The following is a 12,807-nucleotide window of genomic DNA, read 5'->3' as shown; positions in this document are numbered from 1 at the left end:
GCAGCGGAACGCGCGCAGCCAGAGTCTCTAACCGTTTGATCGTGGCAATCTTGCATCGTTGCTTCTCTCTCTCATCTACTCGCCTCTCGCACAGCCATCGAGATCTACTTCACCGCCCTCCACCGAACTGACCCCCGATCATCTCCCCCAGCGTCCGCCGCCTAAGCGCCCCCTGCCCCGTCTCGCCCGCCAGAATCCCCGTGCTCGTGCCCTCCCGCTCATGCTCCAGCCGCTGCCTCAGGTTATCGAACCCGCCCTTGTCTCCGTCCTCCTCGCCCACCATCCACCCCGGAACCCGCCACGCGTACGCCCCTGGTAGTAAATCGCGGCGGTACGCAGTCCCGACCGCCCAGCCCACTGCAGCGGCGAGCAGCGAGCCGGGGAACTGGGAGAGCGCGAGCTGGAAGGGCGCAATGTACGACGTTGCTTTGGAGGTGACTGTGAGGCTGCGCGACCAGACGGACGTTGCTTGTTGGGTTGCTGTCGAAGAGGATGAAGGGGAGGGGGTGGAGGGCGAGATGCGGTATTTGTACGTGTAGGGGATGGCGGCGTAGTAGTTTGCGAGGAGGGCGAAGAGCATGGCCGTTGGGCCCGAGGGCAGGTAGTTGACGTATCCGAGTGTGAGCGGTCTCAGGACGAAGGTCAAGAGCAGCGGCGGAAGAAGCGTCGTGTACGGGAGGGTTGCGATGATGAAGCTCTGCATGGTGGTTAGCATGTTGTTCTAGCACGACACGTCTTTGACGCCGAAGGACGGCGAGGAGAGAGCAAACGTACCAAGAACTTCCGGCTCCCCCACAGCCTCTCCACGACCCTCAGCTGATAGAATCCGAGCACGCCAAACAGCACCTCGGTACTATTTGTCCACACCCAACCCCACGTCAGCACACGCCACAGCTGTCCATAGCCCCAGATATGCGGCACCACAGCAATCGGGAGGTAATATCGTGTGTCGGTGAGGGATGCGACGAGAGACCCGATGACGGTGCCGAAGACGAGGAATTGGGAGACGGGCGCGTTGGTGAAGCCTGAGGATATCATTTTGGTGTGTCGTGTGCGCTACAATACGGCAGTCTAGTGGGTTGTGTGGGTTATTGCGCTTGCATCTTTGAAGCGTAGAGGACTTGAGAGAAGGAGGGTGAATGCTCGGGCAAAGAGCGATGACGGAACTGTGGTTGGGATGGGGCGGTGCGGAGTAAACGTGGCACCTCCGAGCGAGCACGTGCGCCGCTTCCACTTTCACATGATACAAGGTTCGAGCATCAGCACTGTTTCGCCTAGTCTATGAATACATCTGCATGCCAGCAGTCCCAAAAAGGTTGCCTAAGAAGCGCGTCGCCGGCGCGTGGAAGCCCAAGAAGGTTGGTCCAAGTAGAGGATCCAACCGAATGTCCTCGCGGACCATCCAAAAGAATGCCATGCTGCCAAAATTGTAACTAACAAAGGGAATCATGAAGCGTACAATCATTACACCCAGCTAGGGCAGCTCATTATGCCGTCTCCTCATACTCCCTTTGAGCCTCGCCATCGCTCTCCGCACGAAATCCTCTTCATTCTCCTTCGGATTGAACAAGAAATCCTTCTCTGGCGGCCCCTGCGCCGCGGGCGTAGTAGGAGTTGTCCTGACGCCGCCTGCCCTAACGGCGAAGGTCGCCAACCCCAAATCGCCGTCGTCTGAGCTGTAGTCTGCTCGAAGTGTCCTCGTCGTCGCTCTCGTCCGCAGCAGCGGCTTTACGTGTTCGGTGTCTTTCCACCAGCGGTCTCTGTCTGCTATATCTATGCGAGGAGATTTTGTCAGTAATGATACAGTGGAAGTACGAGGGTTTGCTGAAGACCACGCGCTTAGTACTTGCTCTTGCTTTTGCTCTTCTGTCCCTATCAGAGTACCGCATGTCGTGTTAGACTCGAAGGTCGCGTCTGAGGGCTGTGGCCGAAGACGATCCTCGCTAAAGGTGTGTGCGTGACGGCTGCTCATACGCGGCGGTGGCACTGGCTTTGATTCGGCAGCGGAGTTCCCGCGAGTATGTGGCCGTGAGGTCTTGCCTGAGCTGGTCTTGTGACTTGATGAAGGCCGTGACGTGCTTGATTGTTGCATCTGATCTGGTCGATACACGCTGCGAAGTCCGGAGGGCTGGTGTGTCTGCACTGAAGTATTGGAGGCAGGCCGACGCATGTCTGTCACTGATCTGGCGACGACTTGCTCGGCACCCGACTGATGATACCGCCGATCCGTAAGCCTCTCGCCGACCGTTCGAGGCGTGACTTCCGCAGTCTCTTCGGGAATTTCCGGGACTTCGGGAGTATGTACAGCAGAGAACACGCTTGCTGCCATAAGAGAAGCATCTGACATGCGCTTCGACAAGCGGCGCGCTGACCGTGTGCGCTCTCTGGTCAATTCGATGAATTGCCTCGAACGAGCCGAAGTCACTGATCGGAGGGACTGCGCGTCTTTTTCGACATCTGCACGAGGCGTGGCTGGCTGGCTGTAGTAGTCCGAGTCGTCGTAGCTGGTGGCAGGGCGATGTTCGTCAAGGCTGGTGTCGACCAGGACTTGCCGAGGATAATCGGAGCTGCCGTCGACATGCTTCAATTCGATCGCAGTCATCCTTGCTTTGAGATCGCCAAGTTCTCTTATGAGGCGTTTATTCTCGCTCTTCAGGCCGTGACTTTCTTTTGCGAGATCGGCCTTCTCGCTCTCGTGACTGTGAACTAGATCCACGGCTTCTTTGAAAGCATCTTCCATGTTCGCAAGCTCTGCGGCAGTCGCATTCTTGAGGTCGTCGAATTCCGCTTGTAGGGCCTGGTTACGTTCTTCGACGGCATCTCTTTCAGATTGCAGCAGGTCAAGGTGCTCGTGCATATCGTCGAGCATTACCATGTCTTCCTGGTGAGCTTCCAACAGATCTTTGAGCTGCCTGTTCTCTGCCTCCACTTCACGCATCTCAAGGTCCAGAGACTGAAGCCGTTCCACTTCCCCTTTTGCCTTCAACCATCTGTCATGCACATCATTCTGGCCTTTTTTCGTTAACTCACATCGCATCTTCTCTGTCATCAGGTCCTCCCTGAGCTTCTGCACTTCTGCGCTGAGCTCTTGGTTAGTCTTGCCGCGTGGCGGTGTATCATCTTTCTGACGAGGATGTCGCTTTTGAATAGGCGATTCCGGCGTCATGAGATCCTCTGGGAGGTCAAACTCGTCAAACGCATCCGGCGACGTAGCTGGTGTCTGTAGCTGCTGCGGACGTGCCAAAGGGGTCGGCGCTTCAGGGCGGGGAGGAAGGGTATCGAGAGGCGCCGGCTTCGACGAGCTATGGACAGGAGTGTCCTGAGCTCGCCTGGCCTCCAGCGTCTTGCGCAGTAACTCGTTTCTGGGCATACTCATCGAGGTCGCTGACCGGCTGAATGCAGGTTTGGGTTCGGGTGTCGCAGGCCTGGACGTGTGGGCGACTGAGGACCCTCGCGAGGGGGGCGGGCTTGCCATATTGGCCGTGTGCTCGTAATGATAGTTGCGATAGTCTGGATCCAATAGTGGTTGATTTGGTAGTTGTGGGTCGTGAGCAGGGATTGACTATATGGTGGTTTGCGAGCCACTCTTTTGTTTCGCACAGAGTCAAAGACTGCAACAGAGGACCCTGAACCCTCTACCCTGGACTCCACAATGTGGTACACCCGCTCTTTTGCCGGTGTGATTCAATCGCGCGACTGCTCGAGAGCGTTGTGGTGCGCGAGGGTCCAGCACAACGTCATTGACCCTGGAAAGCGCCTCGTGTAACAACGTGGGGCGGCGCGGTCCGTCGCGAACTCTGGTTGATGTTTGGGTGATGGTGGGAGTGATTTAGGCGGTGTTGCGCGCAAACACGGGAGGGAAGTCGCTCGATAGAGGGTCTGCCTTCGGTGCCATGTCTCAAAGTCGCGGTTTTGAAAGTGCGGCAAAGCCAGAATTCGGTTCGCTGAGCACTGGCGAAGCTCAAATGGGCGGTGAATTCCACGTCACTGAAGAAGCAATGGGATGCAGAACCCAGCCACGGCAGACAGAACCACGAGCATGGCGGGCGAGCTTGCGCGGGGAAGCAGAGGCTCCAAGTAGGAGGGGAACGTTGGGTAGCAGCTGCATGTTGTTTGTGGAGCGCGCCTGCAGATGTCGGTCTCTCTGCTCAGGGCCATGCATCGATAGACGGCGCATCCACGGCACGCATTCCCCGGCAGCACTGATTGGTCCTGTGCCACTTAGCTGCGGATCGCTCCACAATGTGCTTGCCTGGGATTTGTGCAGACGATAATTCATTATCACAGGAGAAGCGAATGTGATAAGCCACGCTCGCTTCGCACACCCATTCGTTCTCGCAACCACGCGAAAAAGCACGTTGATCAAGCCAGCGGCGCGAGAACGGCGAGCACGGGACGAGGCGTGTTCCTGGCGCGAACCACAAGCTACCGTCATAGCGCCGTGCCACGTGCAGGAGAAGTCTGGCTGTGGCGATGGTTGAACCCTTGATGTTTGTTCGACAGAAAGCCCGCACGCAGAGATGCCCAATCCGTTGTTTCGTGGAGGATGTGGAGGATAAAGTGTAGCATTGTCTGAGGAGCTAGCATAGCTGTGCACCTTCTTGTCCGTTGCTGTCAAACGCGTGCTCGCGTTGCCCTGCGTTAGCGAAACCTACCTACACGTTGGAGGTTGCTAGTTAGGTGCTGAGCTCCGTGTGGCCGATTTCCATCCAACCTCGTGCCTCAACCAGCTCGTGCCGTCGGCTACCCGTCGAACTGCGGTTCCGCGTGGAAGTATAGTTCACTACGACTCCACGCTCCACACTAACTATGCATGACGTTACATCATAGCTCATAAAAAACTTCACGCGAGCAGCAGACGAGAGTTGCCGATGGAGCGTGGGCCACGATATCAGAGTTCGACTGCCGCGAGGCCGAAGATGAGGCCAAGTGTGAAGTGCCAGGCCCGAAGATCGTAGGTATCACGAAACAGCCGCGATTTATCGTGGGCTCAACAGTGCAGATTTTGCTCAAGTGCATGTGAGTGTACATAAAGTTCTCGAAGTGGGCTGAGGATGGAGGGATAGCGAACTGTATTGATTTGAAAGAAGAAAGTCCAACTATTACAATGCAAAAATGTGGCGTTAATGTGTCTCGTGTAGTCGTACAATGTTGCGAAGTCTGCGAGTGAACGCTCAAGGCATCTCGACGGCAACGCCAGCGCGCCTGAGTCTGTCCTCCCACTCGCACCTGAGCACCTCCATCTCCTCCCAGCAGCGTTTTCCGAGCACCTCGAAGTTCTCCTTATCCTCCTTCGTAAGATCCTTCGCATGCGGATCTCTTCCTTTCCTCTTGTACTCGGCCAGTCTGCCGCCCCAGCCCCAGCCAGCTACTTCTGTTCGCTCAACGCGCTCTTGACCCCAGGCATCTGTTGCACTGCCCCACTTGCCTACGCCTTCCTTCTCCTCCATTGTATCCAGTGTGCTCTGCTTGGCGAGTGCAAGCCAGACCGTAGCAACTGCGCCTTTCTCAAGTGTAAGGGGATGCCATTGGCTGCCAAGCCAGCGGGCGATGTAAAATGCGGCGATCATGGCGTACTCGAGGATGAGCGGAAGTGTGAAAATAGCGGTCGCGGTGATGCCGGGGTGGGTAACGTAGATTAAAGGCTTTGTGGTGCCAGGTTCGTTGGGCAGGTCAAAATACTGATCTACGGCGTTGGACGTAGCTGGAAGTCTTGATGTGATGCCCATGACGTCTGTCAGTCGCTTTGATGATTCGTACGCGGCATCCTCTGAAATTATGCCTTGCAAGTCGTCCAGATTCAGCGTGTGTGCGTATGCTTCCAGACTACTGGTCCAGATCATTCTCCCCCTCGTGTCTTCGCTCTTGGAATGCCGTGCCAGTAGCGGCGCAAGGTAATGACCCAGTAGGTAGTGTCCAAAGAAGTTGGCGCAGAAGACCTCGCCCAACGGAGGTTCGTCCTGCGGTTCCCCATCTTTGGCTGGCAGCTGTGATTTGGCGACCCATCCTTTGCCAGATAACTTGTATGTTGGGAATGTGACCGCCGTCTTGAATTTCGTCAGGACGCTCCAGATGGCTAGAGGCCAGTTGATGCCAGTCCACCCGCCAATGCCCGCGTTACAGATGACGACATCAAGCTTTGGCGTTGTCTCGAACAATTTCTTGCCGAGCTTCTGCACCGAGACGAGGCTCAGTAGGTCCAGTCGCTCCTGCCTGAAGTGTACCCGCCCTTGTAGCAGCTGTGCAATGCCTGGCAGCGACCGCTCATGCTGGCGGCAGACCTTGCGCAAGTATGCTTCGAGTTTTTTGATCGTGGCATCGCCTTTCTTCTTGTCGCGTGTTGTGATTATGAGGACGAGGGATTCGGTTTGGGAGCGTGTTTGCAGGAACTCGTCGATCATTCGTGTGCAAATGCCAAGTCCCAGGCCACTGCGATTGTGTCAATCGACTGTCTCCATTGAATGACTAATTTGTCTCACCTGTTGGCGCCGGTGACGAGTACATAGTACCCGTTTTCAGGTGTTGTAATGTCTTCGAGATGTGACATTTCTCACGGCTGGAATGGGGCTGATGCGGATCCTCGAACGCGCCAACGCCGCGGACGAATTCCTGTTCCTGTTTCGCTTACAGTTGAAATTACCCAATCAGAGAAATGCATCACGACAATTACACGATTGACTTGAGAATGCGTACAGGATACAATACACATGCAGCTTCTTGAAAGGTGCAGTAGTGAGCGATACCGGTTAAATCGCATTTGTAGAACTAGGCTGCATATACATAAACACATGCTCGCCAGGTTGCTTGCGCGGAGCCATTGTTGATTGGCCGGCAGTATCTCAGCCTGGTCTAAGTCCCAGGTCTGCTGTGTCACACAGCTTTGCGAACGAAAGTTCTTCGAAGTCACTGCATTTGACTGTTGCCCTTGTGACGTGGGCCTCGACGCAGTGTCCGTGAGATCCTCGAACAGCACCCGTAGGCGCTCGGCCGAATGCCGTGCTGGGGAGATGCTCTCCGACTTTCTACTCTTCCCGCTTGACCACGATCCACCGAGAGCTCGAGCTCGTATCGTGCTTGAATTCGATGGCGGGTTCATGTTTTCGCCGTCGAGTTCTCCGCCGAAATCCGCAGTCTTATCTGGCAAACCCTTCAACTTCCTGGGTCCTCCATTTCCGAGGTCGCGAGAAGACTTCTCGCGCATGGTCCTGGTTCCTTCTGCGTCCTTTGAGAAGGAGAAGAGCGACGAGCTCCCCGTTCGCGGTCGTTTCGCTGATGCTGTACGCTGTATTATTCAGAACCCCTATTACTGTCTACTCGGGCCGCAGCGCACATTCAGCCCATCCACTTCGAACGCCTGATCGTTGCGCATTATTAGCTCTCCACGGTGTCCTCGTATTATTCTTCAACCCCGAAGGTTCCGCATCGTGAAGAGAGGACTCGCGAGTCGCAAGGCGGACAGGTCTTGTCAGCCCCCGAACGCTAAGGGTGCGGACAAATCTTGTCAGCTCCCGAACGCTAAATGTGAGACGTTGCGCTTCGTGGGGAAGACGGGTGCTGGTCGAACGAGCACCGGAGTAGGACCGCCACGGTATGAGTCTCGGTTCTATGAGAGCGAAGGTCACAGACAGGACTGGTATCGTCTCCCCTAGGGCTAGATACGCAAACGCTGCGGAGAAGACGTTAGTAAAGTTTCCATTTGAACGCCTGAACCTTGTAAGTGCAGCGTCCGCACCCATATGACATGTATGTAAGATCGTTGACATGGACGATTCATCGAACGTGCGTTCAAGCAAACCCACTGGACAAGCTTCCGATATTGCGTCCGCGCAGGGCCTTCGCATGCACGTCACGCGTGGCTAAGTTCGCGCGCGTTTCAGCCCAATGGTCCAGCTGGGTTTTTATTGATCGTCGCAACCGACTGTATAGGTCGAGGAGACGGAGCTCGCTCCATCCGTTGGCAACGGTGGAGACAAACACGAGGCGGGCTGCCATGCAACTTTGTTAGCTAGGCATGGTCTGAGCCGAGGCAAGGTAAGTTTGTCCAGAGGCGTCGAGATTGAGGACCAAAGGTGGGCTCATTCCTTGGAGTTGGCGCGAGACTCTTTCGTTATTGATGTCATTTGTGTCGATGAGGGCTCGCGATAGAGGGAAGTTCCGGATCAATTGCACGGTCGCTTGCTCAGCACTTCGTCAGCGTGACAGAGTCCATGCTGTTGGCCTGGCTATGACCCGCAGTTGAGCGACATTGGAGACCTTGTTTGATCCTCATCCTAGAAATGCTGCGAGGATTGGATAAACGATCTGATGTAGCACGATGAAGCATGTTCCTGAATATGAACACAAGTGAAGAAGACTTGGTCTAGTAGGACCGATTGCCTGCGTCTGCGAGCGAAACGGGGCTTTCTGTCAGAGCTCGGCCCGCTCCCGCGAGCCAAAACGTCGGTTCCTGAGGATTGAATCAGATGCCTTGTCGCTCGTCTCAGTAACGTCATGCACCGTAGGTAGTGATTCTTCACCGATGATAATAGCAGCGTGCAGTATGCAATACCAATGCGGGTGCATTCTGCCAACGATCATTGCGCTTTTCGACGAATTCGTTGAGTGGACTTGGTTGAGAAGGCCGACCCGTTATGGCGTGCGTGATTGTAAGGAGTTGGAAAGCAGGGTTCAATTACGTGACCAGGCCAGGCGACTGGCTCGCATCTTGTTCCGAGAGCGAATCCTGGTGGAGACGAACATTCGATTCTGCCTATGGCTGACCGCCGAGACGTGAGTAGCGACCGGGAGGATTGCCCGATCGAAGGGCAGTATTGTTCACGAGAGTGCAGAAGGCATGCAGTGCCTGAAATATGCATACTCATTACACAATCGCAGATACCATAAGCGCGCTGCTTGACGAAATGTGAAACCTCGAGCCCTGCTTCGCTGCGCTTTTGCCTTGTGTGCATATTCAGAGCTACTGTGGAGATTCGATCCCACCTGAAAACTGGGTTGGTCCCGTCAGGCTTCTGTCCGTATGGGACTAAAAGCTGTTAAGCCTGGTCGACATCGACAAGCGCGTGTAAGTATGTATTCCTGTTTCTTGTTCTATCTACTTCGTCATTTATTTCAAAATACCCCACACCGGCACGATGGACGTTTGCCGTGCGAGAGCTAACACGTCGTACGTTCTGTAAGACGCACAATGATAACGACAGCTGCACTTAGAACAAGATCTTAGCTCGCAGTCGGCCGGTGCCAGAGTGGAGCTTCGGCAAGAGCGCCGTTCACCCAAACATATATCGATGACTATTCGGTCTTCTTCTCCATATCGAGCTGGAAGTGTGGGTCCAGTATGATTGCATTGACCTGTACGACACTGAGCTTGCAACTGCCGGTAAATCCTTCTCAAATTCGAGCTGCTATTCGTGAGGAACAGCTTCCGTCCCTGAAATCAGACGATAGTCTAGGGTGAGGCGTTATGCGATTGGATGCGGGATTAGACTCGAGCCATTACACTTTGCTGCATGTGGTTGAGAAGGGTACATGCTCCTCGGAGCTCGTGACTGGGCGTTGAGTGGATCCTTAGAGAACGCTGCAAGAGCCTCGCTTGGGAACGGGTCAGATTCCGTTACTGCGAGATCCCCCTAGTATAGTCCGTCGTTGGGTGACAGAAGCTGACAAGCGTCAGGGTCAAGCCACGACCTCGCCCGTTTGCCGCCCTGGACTCCACCCTTCGAGTGGCGGCCGGTCTTATTGACGCGGATATTTTTATCCAAAGTCATTTGGATATCCGCAGGATCTGCCAACCAGGATTTGGGTCATCGCACTGGATTTGTATGCGGTTGCTGCAATACCATCAGTAGATGCTAAGCACCCGGTACAACTAATGGTGGGGTACCCTTTGATGACGGCAGCAGCGTCTTGTATGCTTGTGAATGTGCTGTTGTTGCAGACTATATTTTCAATATAAAGGCGGACATTCGTGAGAGGAAAGTAATGGCCCAGCTTTGTCCTGTCTTAACGGCCAAAGTCAGCCGGTACGCGCATCGCTCACGACCCAAGTATCATTGCCCGCGCAACCCGGTAATGAAGTCCTGGTATCACGAAATTTCCTTGGGCCTGAATCCAGGCCTACCATGGTAGTTACACGGCACAACTGCCAGGTGCGGGAGCTGTAACACCTTGGTAGGAAATGATATCTAGAATCAGGCAAATCCTGTGCAAGAGATGCCAGGACGTCGTGCTTGAGCAGCGGGTCAGGCACAACATGGTCTCTGTCGTACGGTGGAGAACATTCCACCAACAAATGATGCTGGAAAGAGCTTGACTTTTGGAGGTTGATCTCTCATATTGAGCGCTTGTGTGGTATACTACGCAGAGGTGATTCGTCGTCGAGTTGTACCTAGGATTGGAGAGGTCGGTGGCCGTGGCTGGACATATCAGACCAGCAGCGCAGGTGCCCAACAGTATATCGAACATGAGCGGTGACGAACCATCGATATGATGCAATATGGGGTGCAGCCAGATGTCGGCCTGCACGATCCGCACCACTGAACGGCACGTCAGTGGCAGCGAAGTGTGTGCGTAAAGGTCGGAGTTGACCCCGACGGACATAAAAATTTGTGTCACACCCGTGCCCTGTGCCACTCATCATGTGGCAGAGTTCAGTGCAACGACAGGTCGAAGCCTGGGAAACCATTTGAAATCCATGTGGTGCCATCAATTTTTTGTTGGCTTCCTGAAGATACATTGTTGACGATGGTAGGAAAGGAGAGGTGACTGGCCCTGACGTTTTCTGACGGCAAAATCTTCGCGCAGCGACTTTTAGGACAAAATCCTGCCCGCACGCCTGCAGGGCTGAATGTGTATGCCGCGGAATGAGCAAACATGACTCTGGTGATACGTTGACCATAGGAATCTCAAAGTGGAAACGATCTTAGACTGGGTATTCTGCAGCTTCCCGCTGTGCCGTATGCGCCTTGCGTGGTAATACAACCAAACTATAAGAAAATCGACGAGGTGTCCGACTATCGAGTCCGTATTTTGGAGGTAGAGGTTCTGCAATCACCTGGTAACAATGTCAGAATGATCTCATGATATCAAGGGTCCCGGTGAACAAACCGCAGTCCTCGTCCAATCGATATTCTCTGACTCGCTATTAGCATCGTCTCGTCCATGTTCCCTCAGGATCCTCACATCGCAACTACATTTGCAGGGCATCTCTTGTGCGTCTCTTGATACTTCGTGCACCATGCTCGAACTACATATCGTAGGTGGCTGCATTTGTACTGAACCTGGGTGTAGTCGCACATCGAGATGATGTGACTGTTGTGATCTTAGAGGAGATGACTGGAAACAAGAATGTTCGGATGGATCTGAAGGCGCTAATGTGGCGTTGAACGTCACTGATCGATATAGGACAGCTCAACAGTCAGAAGCTGAGTTGGCGATCGGAGGTATACATAGCTGCGCGCCGGTCCGTCTAGCATGTATACAAAGCAGCAGCTAGAGGTCGGTGCGAACCAGGTACCCGAAGCATGATGCATAGCTAAACCGCATAAATGGGCTCTAGGCCAGGTGACCTGCATCGGCGACGCGATGATTTGCCTAGCCAGGAAAGTGAGTGTGGTCGAGCACTTGCTTCTCAAGTTTGGCTAGCTAAAGTCAACCCAGTTTCCGAGGGAAAAACGTGCGGGTGCAATGGCGTGTCCCGGCGGCTTGCAGGGAGCAGTGACCGCGGAGTTTGTGTGTAAGAAAAACATGTTAGTGGGTAACGGACAGGAAAGCCGTTACTGGGGGCATGAGTGGCTGGAAAGAGCAACAGCTGGGAAACGGCATGGTGTCATCTTGAAGCCCTGCCACTAAATGGCGCTAACACTAGTGCATCAAACCTGGACAGTGGTTTGATCTACACTACCGGCTCACGTTGGATGTAAAGTTGGAGGAGATGGTGCGTGGGGTGGGCGCGCCGTTGAAACCTTGACCTTGTGTCTGGATGTGGCTGGCGTCCGAGCTTCTCCAACTGAGTTCGGCTCCTCCACGCTTGGCAGTCCGTGAGACGGCCTTACAATATGCGCGTTAATGCCGTTGTGTACGAGCGCTCCTTTACAAAGCCGACATAGTTTGCAGGAAACAAGGTCGGGCGACGGCAACCTCCCTGAGCAACAAGCATCCCTGATCTGCTCCCGTCTCCCCGTCCGAAAAGACGCCTAGGGAAAACACCCGCGATTCAGCGTGCGTTGCACGCACAATGTGGCCGCACCGGTGAGATTGGAGCCCAAACTGGGCAAATGTACGTCTCTAGGCTTGCGCTATCAGGCGAGTCGTTGTGACACTCCCGCGACTACCGTGAGCCTGTACTTGACAGCTCGGCCTTGCAACTGCCGCTAACGTTTTGGCACTGCCCTCCTCTCCCTCAAAAAGGCAGGTCTATTGATCAGTATGAAGAGCTTCATATGTCAGAGCGGAAGAGATGGCAAACGAAGAGGCTCTTGTCATTCCCTCAATCCTTCGTCAGTACTGCTGATTTGCCTCATCCCACTCGGATCGTACAGCGCGACCTGTACGCTACAGTCAGACGTTATATGTCGTATTTGGCTCCTGGCGCTGGTGTGATGTGCTTCGAGCATATCCGAAGAGCCAAATGAAGGGGACTAGCTGTCGATCAAGATCCACCAACGCGTGGCAGTGGGCTCTTCGATCCTCCAACGCCCTGATTCTTTATAGTAACATCGTCCGGTCATTTTGACCCGGGGATCCCGAAGACATTCGCCTCGGTGATGGGTAAGAGCATGACAAGTCTGCGGAAGGCTAGGAAGATCTCCG

At 54.4% G+C, this 12,807-nt stretch overlaps 3 protein-coding genes across 3 annotated transcripts; all 3 read right to left on the bottom strand.

The window, feature by feature from the left end:
• Positions 1-109: 109 nt before the first annotated feature.
• On the bottom strand, positions 110-1,038 carry M421DRAFT_59265 (uncharacterized protein; the record flags this gene model as incomplete). The annotated part of the gene is made up of 2 exons (XM_033595670.1): positions 110-697; positions 775-1,038. The coding sequence occupies 2 exons, from the start codon at positions 1,036-1,038 to the stop codon at positions 110-112; spliced, it is 852 nt and encodes a 283-aa protein (XP_033450354.1).
• Positions 1,039-1,214: 176 nt separating this feature from the next.
• On the bottom strand, positions 1,215-2,104 carry M421DRAFT_419141 (uncharacterized protein). The gene has a single exon (XM_033592021.1). It carries the CDS (start codon positions 2,090-2,092, stop codon positions 1,475-1,477), a length of 618 nt encoding a protein of 205 aa, XP_033450353.1. The 5' UTR covers positions 2,093-2,104; the 3' UTR covers positions 1,215-1,474.
• A 2,955-nt stretch (positions 2,105-5,059) lies between these two features.
• On the bottom strand, positions 5,060-6,569 carry M421DRAFT_419140 (3-keto-steroid reductase). Its single transcript, XM_033592020.1, has 2 exons — positions 6,480-6,569; positions 5,060-6,429 (listed from the first exon to the last, which is right to left on the bottom strand). Exons 1-2 carry the CDS (start codon positions 6,545-6,547, stop codon positions 5,175-5,177), a joined length of 1,323 nt encoding a protein of 440 aa, XP_033450352.1. The 5' UTR covers positions 6,548-6,569; the 3' UTR covers positions 5,060-5,174.
• Positions 6,570-12,807: the final 6,238 nt, after the last annotated feature.

The sequence above is a fragment of the Didymella exigua genome, assembly GCF_010094145.1.
Source record: "Didymella exigua CBS 183.55 unplaced genomic scaffold M421scaffold_9, whole genome shotgun sequence".
In the NCBI taxonomy this organism is placed as follows: domain Eukaryota; kingdom Fungi; phylum Ascomycota; class Dothideomycetes; order Pleosporales; family Didymellaceae; genus Didymella; species Didymella exigua.
The sequence above is the reverse complement of the archived record's forward strand: the minus strand, read 5'-3'. Positions and strand labels throughout refer to the sequence as shown.

What these genes read in the sequence shown, in the direction of transcription:
- M421DRAFT_419141 (XM_033592021.1), bottom strand. Translation starts at nt 2,092, where the DNA reads ATGCAACAATCAAGCACGTCACGGCCTTCATCAAGTCACAAGACCAGC.
- M421DRAFT_419140 (XM_033592020.1), bottom strand. Translation starts at nt 6,547, where the DNA reads ATGTCACATCTCGAAGACATTACAACACCTGAAAACGGGTACTATGTA. An exon ending in CTCGTCACCGGCGCCAACAG is followed by an intron (nt 6,430 to 6,479) that starts GTGAGACAAATT and finishes ACACAATCGCAG; the next exon opens with TGGCCTGGGACTTGGCATTT.